The sequence below is a fragment of the Chinchilla lanigera genome, unplaced genomic scaffold (genome assembly GCF_000276665.1).
Source record: "Chinchilla lanigera isolate Chin_1 unplaced genomic scaffold, ChiLan1.0 scaffold00022, whole genome shotgun sequence".
Lineage (NCBI taxonomy): Eukaryota > Metazoa > Chordata > Mammalia > Rodentia > Chinchillidae > Chinchilla > Chinchilla lanigera.
The window spans coordinates 254060-271839 of NW_004955423.1; the positions used below are offsets into that span (position 1 = coordinate 254060).

Consider the following 17780-nt stretch of genomic DNA (forward strand, 5'->3'; position numbering starts at 1 on the left):
GGGGCCGGGGCTGAGCGGCGCGGGCGTGCGCGCAGCCCTTTATAGCGCGCGGGGCAGGGGCTCCGGCAGACTCTGGGCTCCCCAGACCCCCTCTTACGCCCTGGGGCCCCTGCCACCCAAACTCCCCAGCCTCCGAGCACCGCGGAATCCAAACGACCTCACCGCCAGCTCCTGGACATGACGACCCCTGCCTGGCCCCGGCTCCCGCGCCTCGAGACCGCGGTCGCTCGAACGCTCCTGCTCGGCTGGGTTCTTGCCCGGGTGGCCGATGCAGAAGGTGAGTGGCACCTGTGCCTGTGCCGGGAAGGCCGGGGCGCGCCGCCCGGCCCGCGGGCGGGAACGAGCGGTGCTCTGGCAGCGAGGTGCCGCGGGCCCTGGAGCGCCCTTGCCCCGCACTTTTCCTGGGTGCGTTTGAATGAACTCGGGCTGTGAGGCGCACTGGCGGGAGTCGGGAGGTAGTTTGCGGCCGGAAGCCTGCTGCGCCTTGTGCTAGAGATGTTTGCTAGGTGCACCCGTTGTTGCATAAGCGGATTTTGGCTCCCGCTTTAACTTTGAGAAAAGCTTTCCAGAGAACTGTGACCTTGAAGGTGGTGCGGAGTGGGACCACGTCTGCATAGGTCTGCGTGCCGTGGACGGCTTGGATGTTATCTCCCACGGGTGCATCTTCCCTTAATAAAGAGTGCCCCTGCTCTTGGTGGTCTTTTAGACTTGGGTAGAACCAATCTTTTTGCAAAATGTTGCTTGAATTGGATCAGGCACCACACCGTGCATGGCCCATGCGTCTTTAGTGTTTGGGGTAAGCAGAGATGAGATCTAAGAATGGCAAAGGCTTCAACCAAACACATCCTACCGTATGACCGTGTAACGGGCCGCACTGGCCCACCTTGGTCTCTGGAAATTTCGGTAAAAGAAAAGGACACGTTTGACTTTTTTCGTTTGTATGCATTCCTAACCCTTTTCACTCACAGGACATTTTCCCTTTTCTTAACCTGTTGAAAAAACCTAGCCAGCCTTCCCGGATGAGCTGAGCCTGAGTCCTACCCATCCTAGACACCCTGTAGTGTTGATGGCTCCTGGGCTGTCTGTCCTCCCAGGAATGCAGGGCTTTCCTCAAGAATAAGGGCAAACAAGGGTTTCAGATCCTTGCCTGTTTCCCTGCATTACAGGGTGGATCTTGCCAGGAGGGTATTGTGGATCTAGGAAAAACTTAAAGATTTTTTTGTATTAAAAAATCAGTAGCAAAACTTTTAAGTTTGAAAACAGAAATGTATGTTTTGGTGATGGGAGGCTGGCGAAGAGTATACTGTCAGCCCGAAGTCATGGCTGAGAAGTGCATGTAATAATAGCTGTTTCTCTGTTGTTCGAAGGCACTCCAGTTAGAGCATATAATTTAACTTGGAAATCAACTAATTTCAAGACAATCTTGGAGTGGGAACCCAAACCCATCGATTATGTCTACACTGTTCAGATAAGGTAAGCTAGGTCCAAAAGAGGGAGAAAGAGAGAGAATAGAGGTTTTTGAAGTTTCTTGTTTCCTGTGCTGAACACGGATGTCTTTAAAGCTGATTATTGGATGAAATTATTTAGCCAATAACAAAGAAGAGAGCATTTATTTGCTGTCCATTATCAAGTTCTATCAAGCCTCCAACGTTTCAAGACCTTGAATTGGTACAACATCTTAACTGTTTTTGGAAATGATGGGGAAATTTGTAAGTGGAGTATAAGCCGAGGTGAGGTGAATCCTCATAAGCAGGTACTGATAGTGTGCTTTAGGATCCCTAGTAACTAATCTCATTTAAGAACAGATGTCTTTTTTCCCTTGCCAAGCTGTCTAGACTATGAGCTACATTGAATATGTTAGGCAAGAGGCGGAGAGGAGTTCCAATATGTACATTGCCCTTAGGCAATGTTTTGATTCATTAATCTTTGGACTCTGAATTAAAATTTGGTTGTATATATGATCTCCAAGGAAGCCAAATTCCTGACTCACAACATAGTACGGAAACACCAGAGAACAATTCCATCATCTACACCCTCATCTGTCTGGGGGTGCTTTGTTCATTCAAGCCTCACCTCTGATTGACAGCTTTCCCCAGGGGCCAGTAATTCAGCACATTCAATCTCAGTGTCGAGAATGTGCAACATGTTTTCCTTGATGGTTTGTACCCTACTCTTGGCAAGCTTTTGGGTTCTGAAATGTTCTAGGAGGTTTGGTAGAGATACTAAGAAATAGAGGACAGTGGCTGGAGAAATTATTTTAACACTAATTCAGTAGACACAAAAAGTATCACTGGCAAAAATTAATGGTGTTTTACTGTTTTGTTGTTTTAACTTGTGTCAAACCTTTTATAGTTTTAGGAATGAAACTTATAAAAATAGGGTGGGTCTTTTAGGTGGACATTTTTGTTTTCCAAAAATGAACTCTTTAACTATTTCCAAACCAACTGGGAAGAGGATTTGTGTGTGTGTATACATCCATGTATATACATATATATATATACATAAATATATACATATATATATGTATGAAAAGTGTTTCCTAAGGTAAACTTCAGGTCTGTATCAAAGAAAATAATTACTAATTCTAGTATTACTATAATATATATGCATATATAATATATCAGAAAGAAAAAGGGAATAAAGGAATTTCATAGCCTGAGATCATCATTACAGTATTGCAATTAATGGTCAAACTTGTGAATTCAGATTCTTCAAGTTGAGAATTAGTAGTTAATTTCTTTGATACAGACCTGAAATTTACCTTTAGAAACCCTTCCCTTCTGGAGAGTGAAAATTAGATTTTAGGAGGCATGCTTACACCTAAATACATTCGCTGTTGTGTTTCAACAACAAATGGAAATATCTGTGTGCGTCGGGGTTCCTCTGTAAGCCAGGATGACCTCCCCCTGCTGAGCTGAAGGGCCTCAGATCACATCCATCAGCCTGAGACCAAGTTCTCCGCCCCAGCTGTCCTCCTAACCTTTTTCAGGGATTTCTGGGTTGAAAGGATCATAGCAGTCATTTTCTAGGTAAAGAAATTTGCTCTGGAAAGTGAGAGCTCTATAGTGACCTCGGTGGTGGTTAGTGTCTACATAGAGCTAAAACCATGGTCTCCCTTGTACCCCATACTGCCACCTCTTTAAGTGGCTCTGCAAGTCTGATGTCAGTCAAAGCTGGAGGACAGAAGGAAGCCCTTAGCACCTGGTCCCTTCTGTGCGCCTCCTTCCCTCCCTGCTTTCCCTAACCTGCGCCCCCTTCCCCACCCCTACCCTCACCACTGCAGCCCCTCACAGATGCATTTTCCCCGTAGAAGTGGATTTCAGTGGTGGCTAGACGATGTTCTTGACTCAAGCCTTAGCACTGAACAAACCGCCACTAGTAATACTGATTCCATGGAATGTTCTCAATTCTAAAGCTGAGTTTGCAAAGCTTCCAGAAAACCTGCAACTAAATTAGAGACAGAGGGGCTGGGGATTTAGCTCAGCGGCAAAAAGCGCCTGCCTGGCAAGCGCAAGGTCATGAGTTCGGTTCCTGGTACCAGAGAAAAACCAAAAAAATAAATAAATAAATAAAAATAAATTAGAGACAGTATGTATTCTAGTGGAAGTTTTTAATAACTCAAGAGGACTTTTATTATTTCCAAATCTGAGGGTTTTGCCTTTTCTACATAAATCTTGAAGGCTTTTAAAGTGTTAATGCTCTTAATGACATTCAGACCCCCTAACTAGAGAATTTCCCCTTTGTTGTCTGTTGAAACAATTTCATTACTTAAAATGTTACAGACCCTCCTGCTAAATTTTGCCAAAGACCTTGTGGTCCCTGCTTCTGAGCTGGAAGGAACCAAGTACAGCATCTTGCAGAGGTTTGTCCCCACTACAGAGCCCAACCACTAAACAACTTGTTTGATGTAGTGGTAGAGAAATCAAGTTCCCATTTGCTTTTTGTCACGGAAGAGATATAATGAACATGTATGTTGGTCATTCTGGACTACCATAGCTTCTCTATGTTTATCACAGAAAATTTTTGAAACATAAGAAACCAAAATATCCTGTCAGGCTTCGTTTGTGAATTTTAGAATAAAGAATGTGCTTATCTAGATCCTTTTAGGCTGGTTAGTTCAGAGTTTTAAAGAATATGCATTTATGGCTGTTGTGCATGAATTTAGACAGCTGGATCAATAAGGAGACCCTCGCCTTATGATATATTAATTCATCCTATAAAGGCAAACAAACATCTCAATGTAGCAAAGCCCTACAGCAGCCCTGCTGCTTGGCAGAGAGCACAGGAGCTAGGACCCCAGTGTGAAGATAGCATGCGCTATTAAGGGCTTTAATGATGGTGTGGTGCTGGGCTACAGAAAGGGAGAGATTAGTGCTGAGCAAGGTAATGTGGAGATTCCCGAAGAAAGCAGTATTGCAGCCTCCCCTTGAGTGATGGGTTGAACACTGGCAGGATAACACTGAGGCCTGGAGCAGTAAGTCTTGTCACTTTGCGTGGAAGTCATTTCCTTGCAATCTCAGATTTTGTCAGACTGATACTACCTGTATTGTTATTGTATAATCTTTGTGAGATATGTTCACATCTCATATTTACGTCTAGTATACCGTATTATGAGGCAAACAGACAGCTTTTCCACCTTTTAGTCACATGGCTTTTTGTTTCTGAGCCTCCGAGTCTGCATGTATTTTTTTAAAAATCCAGTAATGTCCTAGAAGAATTACATCAAATGAAATACCCACTTAAAGGGCCCAGAATAAACTGCACACAGTGGTGATGCCTGTAATACCAGCTACTTGGGAGGCTGATATATTCTACATAGAGCACAATGTAACAAGCAGAACATGATATGATAGAGTAATAGACTGTAATAAACGGTTGGGTGTTAGTTGCCTTATCTGTAAAGTCAGGGGTATTACTGAGCCTGCCCTCGCGTTGCTATGGGGACTCATGTGTGTGCCCCTTAAGTGCTCAGCACAGAGGGCGCCTCTTCAGGAGGGTATTCTTACCCTTGGCATGGGACTACCACAGCCAGAAATGATCTGTCTTGTTGGATGTAGCTTATAATCCATTTCTTTTTCTTCCTTCCTTTCTTTAGCTCTGCGTTAGGAGATTGGAAAAGCGTATGCTTCTCCCTCACAGTCACAGAGTGTGACCTCACCAGTGAGATTGCTCAGGATGTGCGGCAGACGTACTTGGCGAAGGTGCTTTCCCTCTTGCCGAACAACACCGGTTTTGTTGAGGACGCTCACTATAGAAATTCCCCAGAGTTTACACCTTACCTGGAGAGTAAGTAGCTCAGAGTAAGTGGTTAGTTTACAGTACCTTTTTTGTTTCTCTGAGCTTCTCAATATTCTTGTGTCTTGTGACCTTTAGGGGCCATGAGTCTAAGGCATATATCCATAAACACACCTTTCTCAGGAACTGCAAATGCCACAACCCTCCTCACTCATTCTAGATCTGGTAGGAGTTTCACAAAATGTGAACTTTAGAGTTGATAACAGTGTCAGGGCTGGGGATTTAGCTCAGTGGCAAAGCGTCTGCCTGGCAAGAGCAAGGTCGTGAGTTCGGTTCCCGGTACTGGAGAAAAACCAAAAAAAAAAAAAAAAAAAGAGTTGGTAACAGTGTCATCAAATAACTTTCTCCACTGGTTTGCCCCCAGCCCCTCCCAGTAACGGGGGAAATATGCATGGGGGGTAGGAAATTAACCAAGGCTGGACCCTCAGTTTTTCCCCATATTCATCACATCTCTTCAATTTTCAGTCCCATCATCAGACCAGAAATCTCAGTTTAGAATTTTTCCAAAATGGTCCCCAATGCATAGGGAAGCCCACAGTTTCTCACTGAGCCTGTAATTAGGTTTGCCGACCTTTTTAGTCCACTGAACTTGATTTGGGGACCGTGATGTGCCGGCACTACCCAATTCTCAGCTTTCTTCCCTGTGCTGGTTCTCACAATGTGGAATGCTCCTCCTGCTCCTCGGCTTTGCCCACCCTGGATCTAACGAGGGAAGGCAGAGGATTCCTGCCGAGTAAGAGGTTCAGATTTCTTTGTCATGACTGTGGTTCTAAACTAGTATTGTAAGTAACCACATGCAGCATATTAAGAGAATGAACTCAGCTTCTCTAAGTTCTGCTGGTTAGAATAAAAGTGTTGGCTGGAAGGACACCGATCCTTTTGTAGTATCTACTTTGCCCCAGATAAATGAGGCTGCTCCCCAGCTGCCCATTGACAAGACCCTCCCTTCAGTCTACTTGATGTTTTTCCCTGTGTGTCACTCTGGCAGGGGCTAGAAGGTAGCTACATTGGCAGCACCTTCAGTACTTTCAGGGTCATTGATAATCCTTCTCCCGTAGTTGTTGACATCTTCACAATTTCCTCTTCTAATTGTTGAGGTTTTTTGTAATCCAAATTCAAACCTTTTGCTAGTTTAGAATAGAAGATATTTTCTATGCTTATTTTACGTTTATGCACACATCATCACATATACTTTGCCCTGTGGCTTGCATAGTATGGTAAACGACTGGAATTAGTTCTCATATCATTTAATCAAAGCACTAGGTAAAACTGAGTCATTACAGAGATCTAGCTATAAAAACTTATTCCTTGATGTACTAAGGATATTCCCTAGGCTTTCCCACAGCCCTGAAGTTATTGTGCCTAAGATACAGATATAGAATCTTATATAAGATATAGAATCTTTGTACAACTGACTGTTCAGTCTGGTAGCCATTAACCACAGGTGGCCGTGGACCATTTGAAATACAACTAATATTGTAAGTGTAAAACACACAGTAGATTTTGAAAAATATAAAATAGCTCAGTTTTTATCTAACTACGTGCTGAAGTGATAATATTCTAGATCTAATTGGGTTAAAGTTTATTAAATTAACTTCTCTTTTTATTTTTTAAATGTAACTATAAGGGTATTTAACATCTTATCTGAGGCTCCTAGTATTATCTCCACTGGACAGCACTGCTTTGAAATGCCTTAGGATTTCGTTCTAAGGCTGCCGCAGCTATTGCTACCCCGGAGTAGGTTCTGTGCCAGTGTTCTCTATAAGACATGATGGAGTTGTTAACTATGATAACTAAATAAGGTTTACTCTGGATAGAATACTTTCGTTCCAACCAAGCCTGTTTTCCACATTTCAGCAAAACTTGGACAGCCGAAAATTGAGAGTTTTAAACAAGTTGGGACAAAACTGAATGTGACAATACATGATACACAGACATCAGTCAGAAGCAATGGCACTTTCCTAAGCCTTCGAGATATTTTTGGCAAAAACTTAAATTATATACTTTATTATTGGAAAGCTTCAACTACAGGAAAGGTGAGGTTTTTTTCTCTTGATTTTTATACCTTGTTTTAAATTGTGGATCCTTGGCTTTTACAGCCCATTTCTTTCCCAATTCAAACCTAGCAGAACAGGGCGGTTGAGCAGATAATATGGTAGAGTGGGAGGGATCAGGATAGCAGGTCCTTTGTCTGCCCACAGCTGAGCTGCTTTGTGACTTTGGGCACAAGAACCTCCTAGGGCCCCCAGTTTCTTCAGCTAAGGGGTGGGATGAGATCATCTTCTGGGGTCCTGTCACCTCTCACATTTTACATTTCTTCCTTGAGAATCTCAGAGACACAGTTTAGTCTCTTTCTTTCCCTCCCTTTCTTCTTCCTCTTTCTTTCCTTCCCTTTCCTTCTTTGTGTGACACTCTGGATCATTACACACGCCACACAAATGCTGTCATGGAGGTACGCCCCCTGCCCCAAAACTTACTTTCTACATAATAAAAAAAAGCCCTTCCTTTCTTTTCCTGCAGGTATTTGTTAAAGAGGCTAAATTGGGTTGGCCCTGCATAAATTGGATCTTTTCACTCTTGGAAAAGACATCATTAGTAGATATCAGGGGATAATTGATTAGCCAAGTCGCTTCTAATTCTTCATGTGTCAGCTGTGTCTGTGTGGACTTTCTTGGAGCCCAGGTTTTTACTTCCACAGCGACTTAGCAAAAAGGAAAGGAATTCACTTGGAGCCCAGATGAACAAAAAACTCTTTATCTTTTCACAGAAAACAGCCATGACAAACACTAATGAATTTTTGATTGATGTGGAAAAAGGACAAGATTACTGTTTCCTTGTTCAAGCTGTGATTCCATCCCGAAAAGTTAACAAGAAGAGTCCAGAAAGCATTACTGTGTGTACAAGGCAAGAGAAAGGTGTATTCAGAGGTAAGTAGCCCACCTGTCACTCAGCGGGGAGCCTTGGATGCCCCATCTCAGAACCAAGATGAACCTGTTTTGTTAAATCCTCAGGGGGAAACTGCCTTGAGTGTTTTAAAATTTTGTGTTCTGTTAGGGTTTGGGCCTTTGGAAATGATTCTGTGTTGTTCCCTTGCTTTCAGCAAGTGTTTCTCTTAGTACTTACTGTGTGCAAAACTTTCTAGAGCCTTGGACTTACAATATATTTAGGACTTAGCATCAAGACACAGCTTTCTCTGGGCTTTTTTTCCTACTGATGGGGGAAGTAGTTTATGGACCCGTTTATGTACCCACCACCATGAATCGTTGCCACACATAGTGTTCAGATACGTGCTCTGATTTTCCTACATTGCCTGAGGCTGAAAGTGTGGGTCTCCCTTCAGCCTCACAGCCTCCATTCAGATCTGAGTAGTCTCATGGAGCGAAAGCCTCAGAGGATGGTCATGGTGACCTAGCTCCTTGTTAAGACAAGGTTTTCAAATACAAAAATACTTTTAAATAACATTTTCTCCAAAAAAAAACTTTTACAGAGCCCAAACTCTGTACTAAGCGTGAATCTTTGTTAATGAACAAATTTGAGAAATTTCCAGGATGCATAGAACTTTTACTCTCGTGTAGAATAAAGGAGAAAAGCAAATGTAAAAAGTAGACATGCACAAAAATAGACAATTACATGTCTTGATCAAAATTATAAAAGAACGTACAATAGAAATCAGTGTGATGGCCTAGCTATAAACACCAAACAAACAAATAAGAGTGTTCACTCTTCTTATGGCTGGTGACATTTTCATTTTGGCCCTGCAGTGTACGGCATTCATGTTCAGTGTTTCAAACCCACGCTAGGAGAGAGAAGGGGAAAGAGATTTAAAAAACGAAAAGAAAGGGGCTGGGGATTTAGCTCAGCGGCAAAGCGCCTGCCTGGCAAGCGCAAGGTCGTGAGTTCGGTTCCCGGTACCGGAGAAAAACCAAAAAACCAAAACAAATAAATAAATAAAAAACGAAAAGAAATAAGCTGTGGTATGTTCATGTAATCACCCCCTAATCATTCCTCTAAAACATGATTGTAAATTGCATGAATTGCAAACATATAGTAATAAAACAAAAATTTTAAAATTAAACAGGGCCAGACATATAGCTCTTCGGCATAAGCACCTGCCTGGCAAGAGCAAGGTCCTGAGTTCAATTCCTGGTACCAAAAAAACAAAACAAAGTAAAATTAAACAAATAAAACCCACTCTAATTCTGCCACCTCTACCTTTGTCAGGTCTCTCCCTCCCCTCACTATTCTTTGTTTCTGAAATGTGTCCTCTGAAAAGTGTTTCAAAAGGGGTCTCTACCAGGAAGTCGCCATACTGCATCTGCCAGTTACCTTTACCTCCTCGCTTCATCCTGGTAGCATTTTGGATCGCTCTTTTCCCCTGCTACTAATCTGCTGAAATCACTGCTGCCAAACTCAGCTACATCTTTAGCCACATTTCCAACAGCTGTTTTTACTTTCAACCACATGTATCTTTTCTAGACCGAACATCATTAAGTGGCTCATTTGGTGCTTCTAACTGTTGTTGATTCCTCTAAAACATGTACGTTTTCATAAATTGTTTCCTGATGTAAATGTGGTGGAAAGAGTGAAAGATACTTCAAATGGCACAAAGGCTGAACGGTGTGCTGTGGAGTCTGAGCTCTCCAAGTTGATTTGGTGCCTTTTGCTTTTCAGAAATGTTGTTCATCGTGGGACCAGTGATTTTGGTCATCATCATTGTCATTATCCTGTCCCTGTTTCTGCACAAGTGCAGAAAGGCCAAAGCCAGGCAGAGTGGGAAGGAGAACTCACCACTGAACATTGTGTAAAAGAGGCTTAGTCGGAGCTGCAGATTCCTGCACATGCTGCATTGCACAGCGACCAAGAATGTCTCAGAGAATGTGTGTAAGCACAAATTGCATGGAGCATGAGCCCTTTGAGCTCAAAAAACCTCCTTATATGACCTGTTATTGCAGTTACCATTCTGGTTTTGGTGTCAGCACCACTCACTTTGGAATGTAACAAACGGTACAACCAATTTCACGTTGTTTTAATTTTTAACACTATGGTGCCTTTTGCACATATCATGCCTTAGACTGTATATTCTGGACTCAAAAAGAAACTAGGCCTCAGGGCAAAAGCAATTGAACAGATGCCTTAAAATGTCCAGGGTGGACTTTGGAAGAATTTTCAAGAGGCTGACTTCAAATGCAAACGGTACAACCAGTTTCACGTTGTTTCAGTTTTTAACACTATGGTACCTTTTGCACATATCATGCCTTAGACTGTATATTCTGGACTCAAAAAAAAACTAGGCCTCAGGGCAAAAGCAATTGAACAGATGCCTTAAAATACCCAGGGGGGACTTGGGAAGAATTTTCAAGAGGTTGACTTCAAATGCTTTTGGAAAGCAAAATGAAAATTGGGTAGATTTTCCTAATGTACATCTGTTCTCTTACAATATATGGTGTTCAGGTTCTCTTTTTTTCCAGGGGTACTTTTGGAAGTTCAGTGCAATTGGCAAACATTTATATTGTGTTAAATACAGGAGACATCTATTTTGGGTACTTTTCTAATATGCATTACAGTTTAGCACTTTAACTGACTTAGGTGATGTTTATTAAACATCTGACAGCTAACTATATTTTTATAAGACTACTAATGACAGAAACTACATAAAGCTTATGATTTAAGGTACTTAAAGTTTCTATAGCTAACATTGTATATATTTATGTAATTTTTAAAAAAGGTTTTGTATATTGGGATTTTCTATTTATATAGATTATATTTGTATATATTGAGATAATTTATTCAATATACTTTTATAGAAATAAAGGTGACTTGGGAATTGAAACTATTGTGTATGTTATACCTTCCATTTATGATTTGGTGTTTGCGTTAGTCAGCTCTGCTGTAGTAACAAATGACCCTAAAATTCTCCATGGCTTATAACAACATACCTTTATTTTTCACTTGTACCACTTTTGGCAACTATAGACTGATTGTAGCTCCTCGTAATGGCTTCTCATTGCAGGACCAAAGACAAAGAAGTCTCTATTTGGATCAGGGCAGAAAGAGAAACAAAAGAGTGGTAGAAGCAGGCAGCTGTAGCTTCAAGCTTTATGTCACCTGTTAAAACTTCTTAAACGTACTGGCCCATTGTCACTTCTGTTCACATGCCAACAATACTGTGCTTACTGGGAGGCACCATAAGTCCCATGGCAATGGGCAGAGATGCAGCCTCACAGGAAAGGGAGAAATACTGCAATTCAGTGCAGACTTGGTGAGATTTCTTCCCACAGACATTAGTTTGGGTTGTAGATGAATGGTAAGAGAAAAAACAAAGTCTTTACATTGTTGTGTTGAAAGGAATTTAGACAAAAGGGTAATAAAAGACAGAGAGAGAGAAGTAGAATGAGGTCTCTGGACTGGCAGCTCTTTGTGGCAACAACTGGGTCTATCTCTTTGTTCCCAGCTCCTTTGGAGAGACTGTGTCCATGCACTCCACACTGCTGAGCAGAGTTCAGTGTGCTAGCATTAGAATTAGGAGCGGTGAGGCCTCCATTCAGATGCAGTCCAACAATCTTGTTCTGTCACCCTCTAGAAAAAAGGTTCGAATGAGATACAAATAAGGTTCTTAGCACCTAGCTGAGACACACAACCTCTTTCACTTCCCAGTGTGAAAGTTCAACCTGTTGTCACCAAGGAAACATCTGGATGGCATGCTCACCTAGAACTGTGTACCCATAAAACACTGGGCAAGCACAAAAATAACCAAAGACAGTTCACCATTAAGCTGTTCATAAATTTTAAACCCATTTTGTTCCTTGGCACGAAAGATTTCTAAGCATTGTCAGCCACACAAAACATGAAGTGTTCAATGTAACACCACATCCTAAGGAAGAATGAGCAACACAAAACTTGATGTTCCCATAAAAATGGGAGTCTTAAAGAAAAGAAAATGGTAGGCATTAAAGCAAACAGACCACTAGTTGGTTTATTTGGTCAGTTTTATTTGTCATAGTCTGTGCTGATGCTGGAGAGGCTGAACCTTGCAAAAGAGCAGAGTCTCCTCAAAGAACTGCAATAGCCATGACCTTGACTTCTTGTTCATATGGACTTTCTGGGACAAAGGGCTTACAGCCCCACATAAGGGGCAGGGTGAGTTCAAGAGTGGGTATCTGGCCAGACACTGCCTTGCCAGGAATAATTATAGCATTATGTAATTCCATGGCTTCATAATCTAAGGAATCTGAACTATCCCATTAAAGAACGTTTTGGCAGACCAAAGCAGGTCTGGGTACTAATGAGGTTCACGCGGAAGGAATTCATTAGAGACCTGAGTGAGGTTCAACTCAAGGTTCAGAAAGCTTCCACATGGCAACTGCTCACCACTCCTCGTATTGCCACACCTCTCCCCACTGCTGACATAGAGCAGCTGCTGTTAAAATCAGCACTGTAGTTGATGGGCTCAGAGCAGAAAACCATACTGATAGTATGTGGAAGCTACTACCCTCTAATGAATCAAATTATACTTTGTTACTGTAATGAACCCTATAAAGCTAATTGTTAGTAAACTACTATGCTATAAAGAGTTTTTTTTTCACCTTAAGTTATGGGCTGAATTCGGCTTAAATATAAGAAACCAGTGAACATAAAATCCAGACAGTTTACTTATAGCCATGGCCTATAATCTAAGTATGTACCTCTCAAGTGAATAATTATCTCTAGCCATCAAATAGTAATAAAGTCATTCCCAAATGCTCTTTTCACTTGTTCTAGGACATGTCAGTGTATAGTCAGTTTCTGTCTGGGGTGACAAGTCCCAAAAACAAGGTGCCACAGATGAAAAGAAAAACAAGAGACAGTTATGGGATCAGGGGGCTTGCGGCCTCTTGGACTGAAGCCTTGATTCCCATCCTCCTTAGCCTTTTATTGGGATACAAACAAAAAGCAGCAAAAGGGCAAATGGGAGGAATAATTAACAGGATTGTCGAGGACAGTACAACTCAATTATCACAGGACTGAGATGACTTAGTTAGCCATCATGTTACCATTGCTTTGGGCATGTCTCAGCAAGGCATCTAGTGCTGTCCCAGTGGCTTTCCACAGGGACACAGGTCCTGCTATCATTTCCTTTTACACCAATGCTTTTGCTAGAGTCAAACAATCATATGGCTTGCTCAGGCCTGAAGTCTCGAGTAGGTAATACATTGAAAGATACGCTAAAGAATGTTCTTCTCCACAGGGACACTTGTGTTTAGCATGTGTCATCTTCTCCCAGTGGTTGCCTGAGGGTTATTATTGTTGTAACATAATGCAACTATCATTCATTCAGATGCATTTAGAGGGTAGCCCTTTTTTTCAACTGGGAATCTGACTGAGTCTGGTTTTTCCAACTAATCCTTGCATTCCTTCTGCATGGCTGCAGACACTGGTCAATGAATGGACACATGACTTGATCATGTCTATGAAAAATGAGTCTCAGGGCTTTCCTGGGAATGGTACGATGCTCTCTATCTGGAAGAACATAGTAAAGAAATGCATAGCCCCAAGAGCTGTTGGAGGACATCTTGAGACCACCAGGCAGCCAACTTTAAATGGAGCTGGCATATTGGAGAGCAACGTAGAGGGTGGAAATAAGGTTAGTCTTTGGGAACATCTCCAAGCTGGTGGATCAAGCCTTGACTGATGTCTCTACCTTGGATTTTTCATTGGACACAACCCAACTGATTGTTTAAGCAAACTTAATTCCAGTTGTCTGTTAATTATAGTCAAAAGCACCCTAACTGGTGCCATATAAGAACTGACCACATAGTATAAAGGAAGAAGGCATCTATAACCTAAAATAACACTGTAAAGAAACTTTCCATGTAAAGTAAGATTCCATTTTCATGCCTTCTCAACTACTTAATAAATTTGTCCTGACATTATCCCCTCTTTCCAGCACTCTTTCTCTCTTATTATTTGATCATTACCATCAAAATACAAACATACTGCATTACTTTTTATGTTTAAGAAAATTTCCTTTGACTCTAAAAATCCTCATCAAAATTTTTGTCCTCACCTCCTACTCCTTGGACAGCCTCTGCTCTCCAACTTTTAAATGTTGTATTCCTTTACTGCCTGAACTCATTCTCTATCAATAACCACTCTTTGGGCAAAATAACAAAGGTCATGGCCCTATCATCTAGCTCTCATGCTATATCCCCATAGCATCTACATGCTGGTGACTCCCAAATGTGTACTGTAGCCCCAACCTGTTTGCTAAAATGCCAGGGTTGCACTGAAGATGTAACCACGTACATACTTCTCTATCTGATGTCTAATAGGGATCTCAACTTCAGTATTTCCAAGAGAGAATCTTTCATTTCATTCCACTTGAAACCCACTCCCCCCACTCCAGACATTCCTATTTCAATAAGACCCACCACTGGTTCAAGCCAAAACCATTGGTGTTATCACTGGCGTTCCTTCTCCCGTGACACTTTCAACCCAACAGTGAAGCTTACCAGCACGATCTTTATATCCCACTACCAACAGTACTACCTCCTCCACTCTGCCTTGACTTCTAGCCACTCTCTGTGGCCACAGCTGGTCCCCTACAGTCCATTTTCCTCATAGCAATCATTGAAATCCTTTTAAAATATGAATTCTCATTTTATGAACATGGCTTTCAACTAATGATGTGGATGGAGGGGTGAGTGTAATGTGGCAATTTGGCTAATCTGGAACCATGTTTCTGATAATCCTCTCCTCAGTCTGGTTCTAGATTAGAGTAACCAAAATGTTGCTGGACATTCTGGTCTGTACTGTCCATTGAGCCCCAAACACACAAGAGATAATCTTTGGTGGAAAGGAAAGACAATTATACAAAGTTAGCTCTAAACCAGGAGTGGTGGTACATGCCTGTTCTCCCAACACTCTGGAAAGCTGAGGCAGGAGGACCGAAAGTCTAAGGCTAGCCTAGGAAATTTAGCAACTTAGTGAGAACTCTGTCTCAAAATACAAAATAAAAAGCCTGATGATGTAGCTCAGTGTGAAGACCTTAATTTTAATCCCTAGTACTGAAAAAAGAAAAGTTAACTCTGAAGGAGACGGGGAGGCCTTTATACCAAATCTGTGTCTTGCTTTATTCAGGTGTGAAAGGTCTTTTATTGCAAGAAAGAAATACAACAACACAACAGACAAGGAAATTCCCATGCTGTTTTATCCATTCACACCAATTTTCTGACACTTTTCCTCCATTGTGGAAAGGAAACTGGATCCTGGTCCTGGGGCCAGCATTTGCATATTCCTCTTAGATGCACTAGTGAAACAGGAGATTAGGGCATGGCAGACTGGTTGAAAACAGGATATAGTCTGTCAATGACAAATAGCCAGACCAGAGGCTGGAAAAAGGATGTAACCCGAGCCAGAATATAGGCTGAACAACAGAAGGTAACCTGTCAATCATAGCTGGGTTGCATACACAAAACAAGTTTGAAGGGACCAGATCGAGGAGGTTATAAAAATGGCTGCCACTGACTTTCCCATCACTGTGATCTTCTTCTTGTGCCATCTTCCTGTTTTGGAGGTGGCCAGTCCTGGGCTCAGAATGCATCTTCACTTTTCTTATATTACTTTTTGATCTTTTCCTTTTTCTTTTTATTTTACTTTAAAGTTTCTTCTTTTTCATTTTAAAATAAAAGTCACATTTTCGTGTTCATTGATTGTCTTAGCCACTTCCTTGGGTGAGAGAGAAAGAGCCTAGAACCAACAAAGACTGTGCCATCCAGCAAGACTAGTTTCCTGACAGAGGTGCTAGTTTTCTGTCCATTCATCTGAGCTCAAGAGAAAAGGAGGTGGCAGCCTATGCTCTTAGCATGAAGAATTTTGGAGAAACAGTTTATCTTTAAGAGAAAAAAAATCCTAAGTTTTAAAGTTCCTCTCAGTTACAAAAAGAGAAGCGGATGTGAGATTTGAACACAAGCAGTAGAGCAGCAGCCATTAGAAGGACGGCAGTGTTATCGGTGGTAAGATACACGTGTAGGGTATGCACTGCTTCTAGCTTGCCCTTGCTCTTCCTTACTGTGACAGCTTTTCTCCTGGCTTCAAACCCTGTTGACAAAAAGTGACACCACGCCCCACAGCAGACACAAAGCGAAGTCTTCCACTGGCTTTTCCACCAGCTCTCTTTCTCTGGGAACCGTATGAGGAAATGACCACATAAGAGTGTGGGCATTCACAAACGCTTCAAGGAAGAGATGAGTGTGAGTCTGTACTGACCCTCTTTTCCAAGGCCTCCCCAGCTTTCAGAGGAGAGGATGTGTTTTCTTGGTGACTGCCCCGGGTGCATGAGGATCAAAGCCTACTCGGTACATGGGACCTGGCGCACCAGGCAACCTGCCCAGCCCTTCATTTTACAATTTAGCCACTTACTCCCTGCTTCAGAGCCGTGCGCCTTCATGACGTGACACACACAAGGCCTCCTTAATAATACAAATAATACAAATAGGGGTACACAGCCCACATACATAACAATTGTAATATACTTCATTTTTATAATATTTGGTTTTTAATTTGGGTTCCCTTTACAACAGATGAAGAAACCACCCAAATAAATTCAGTCATTTTCCTGGACATCCCTGTTTTCCTTGGAGTTGTGTCAAATTCCACAATCCTAACAACACTCTTCCTGCCCTCTGTCTCCCTCCACTTCACTACCTTTCCCTCTGCTTAGGAAATCCCATTTTAGTTTGAAGGTGTGGGCTTGGGTACAGGAGTAGGGGAGCCTCATTCTTCTTACATGTCATGATATTCTCTTTTAAATCTCTCACCTGTGGGGGCTGGGGATTTAGCTCAGTGGCAAAAGCGCCTGCCTGGCAAGCGCAAGGTCATGAGTTCGGTTCCTGGTACCGGAGAAAAACCAAAAAAAAAAAAAATAAATAAATAAATCTCTCACCTGTGTACTAGCCCTGCCTGTTTAGTCTGTCTGAAACAGAGAAGATTCCACTGTAAGCTACTAAATCCCTTCCTGAGACAATGATCACAGGACTGCTAAGCAGGCTAAATTAAGATTAGGGTCAAGAGTAAAGTCAGATTAGGGGAAAAAGTACACTGATATGTTAAAGGACACGATTCCACCATTTCAACCAAGAAAAGGATTTAAAAATCATTCATATCAAAATATTAGAAACTCATATTTTTTGAGTCATACTTTTTTTCCATTCACCTGTTCTTTTTTATTTTTATTATTAGTAGTACGTGTTTGCAATACCTAATGTTTACATTCATTATGGATAGTAGGTACAAGTACATAAAACATCTTAATTCTTTTTACATTCCCTTCCCCTCTGCTGCCTCCCACCTCCACTCAACTCTTTGTCCCCTTTCCATTAGTGAAAGACCTCTCATCCTGTTTCCTACCATCTTTTACTTTATTTATACTTTGGATTTTTCATATAAGAGAAGCTATGCAATATTTAACCTGTGTCTGATTCATTTCTCTTATCATTATGGTCTCAAGG

At 41.8% G+C, this 17780-nt stretch overlaps 1 protein-coding gene across 1 annotated transcript; it reads left to right on the forward strand.

The window, feature by feature from the left end:
* On the forward strand, window positions 1–10389 carry F3 (coagulation factor III (thromboplastin, tissue factor)). Its single transcript, XM_005384995.2, has 6 exons — window positions 1–277; window positions 1368–1473; window positions 5096–5286; window positions 7153–7331; window positions 8063–8222; window positions 9967–10389. Exons 1-6 carry the CDS (start codon window positions 178–180, stop codon window positions 10098–10100), a joined length of 870 nt encoding a protein of 289 aa, XP_005385052.1. The 5' UTR covers window positions 1–177; the 3' UTR covers window positions 10101–10389.
* The last annotated feature ends 7391 nt before the right edge of the window (window positions 10390–17780 follow it).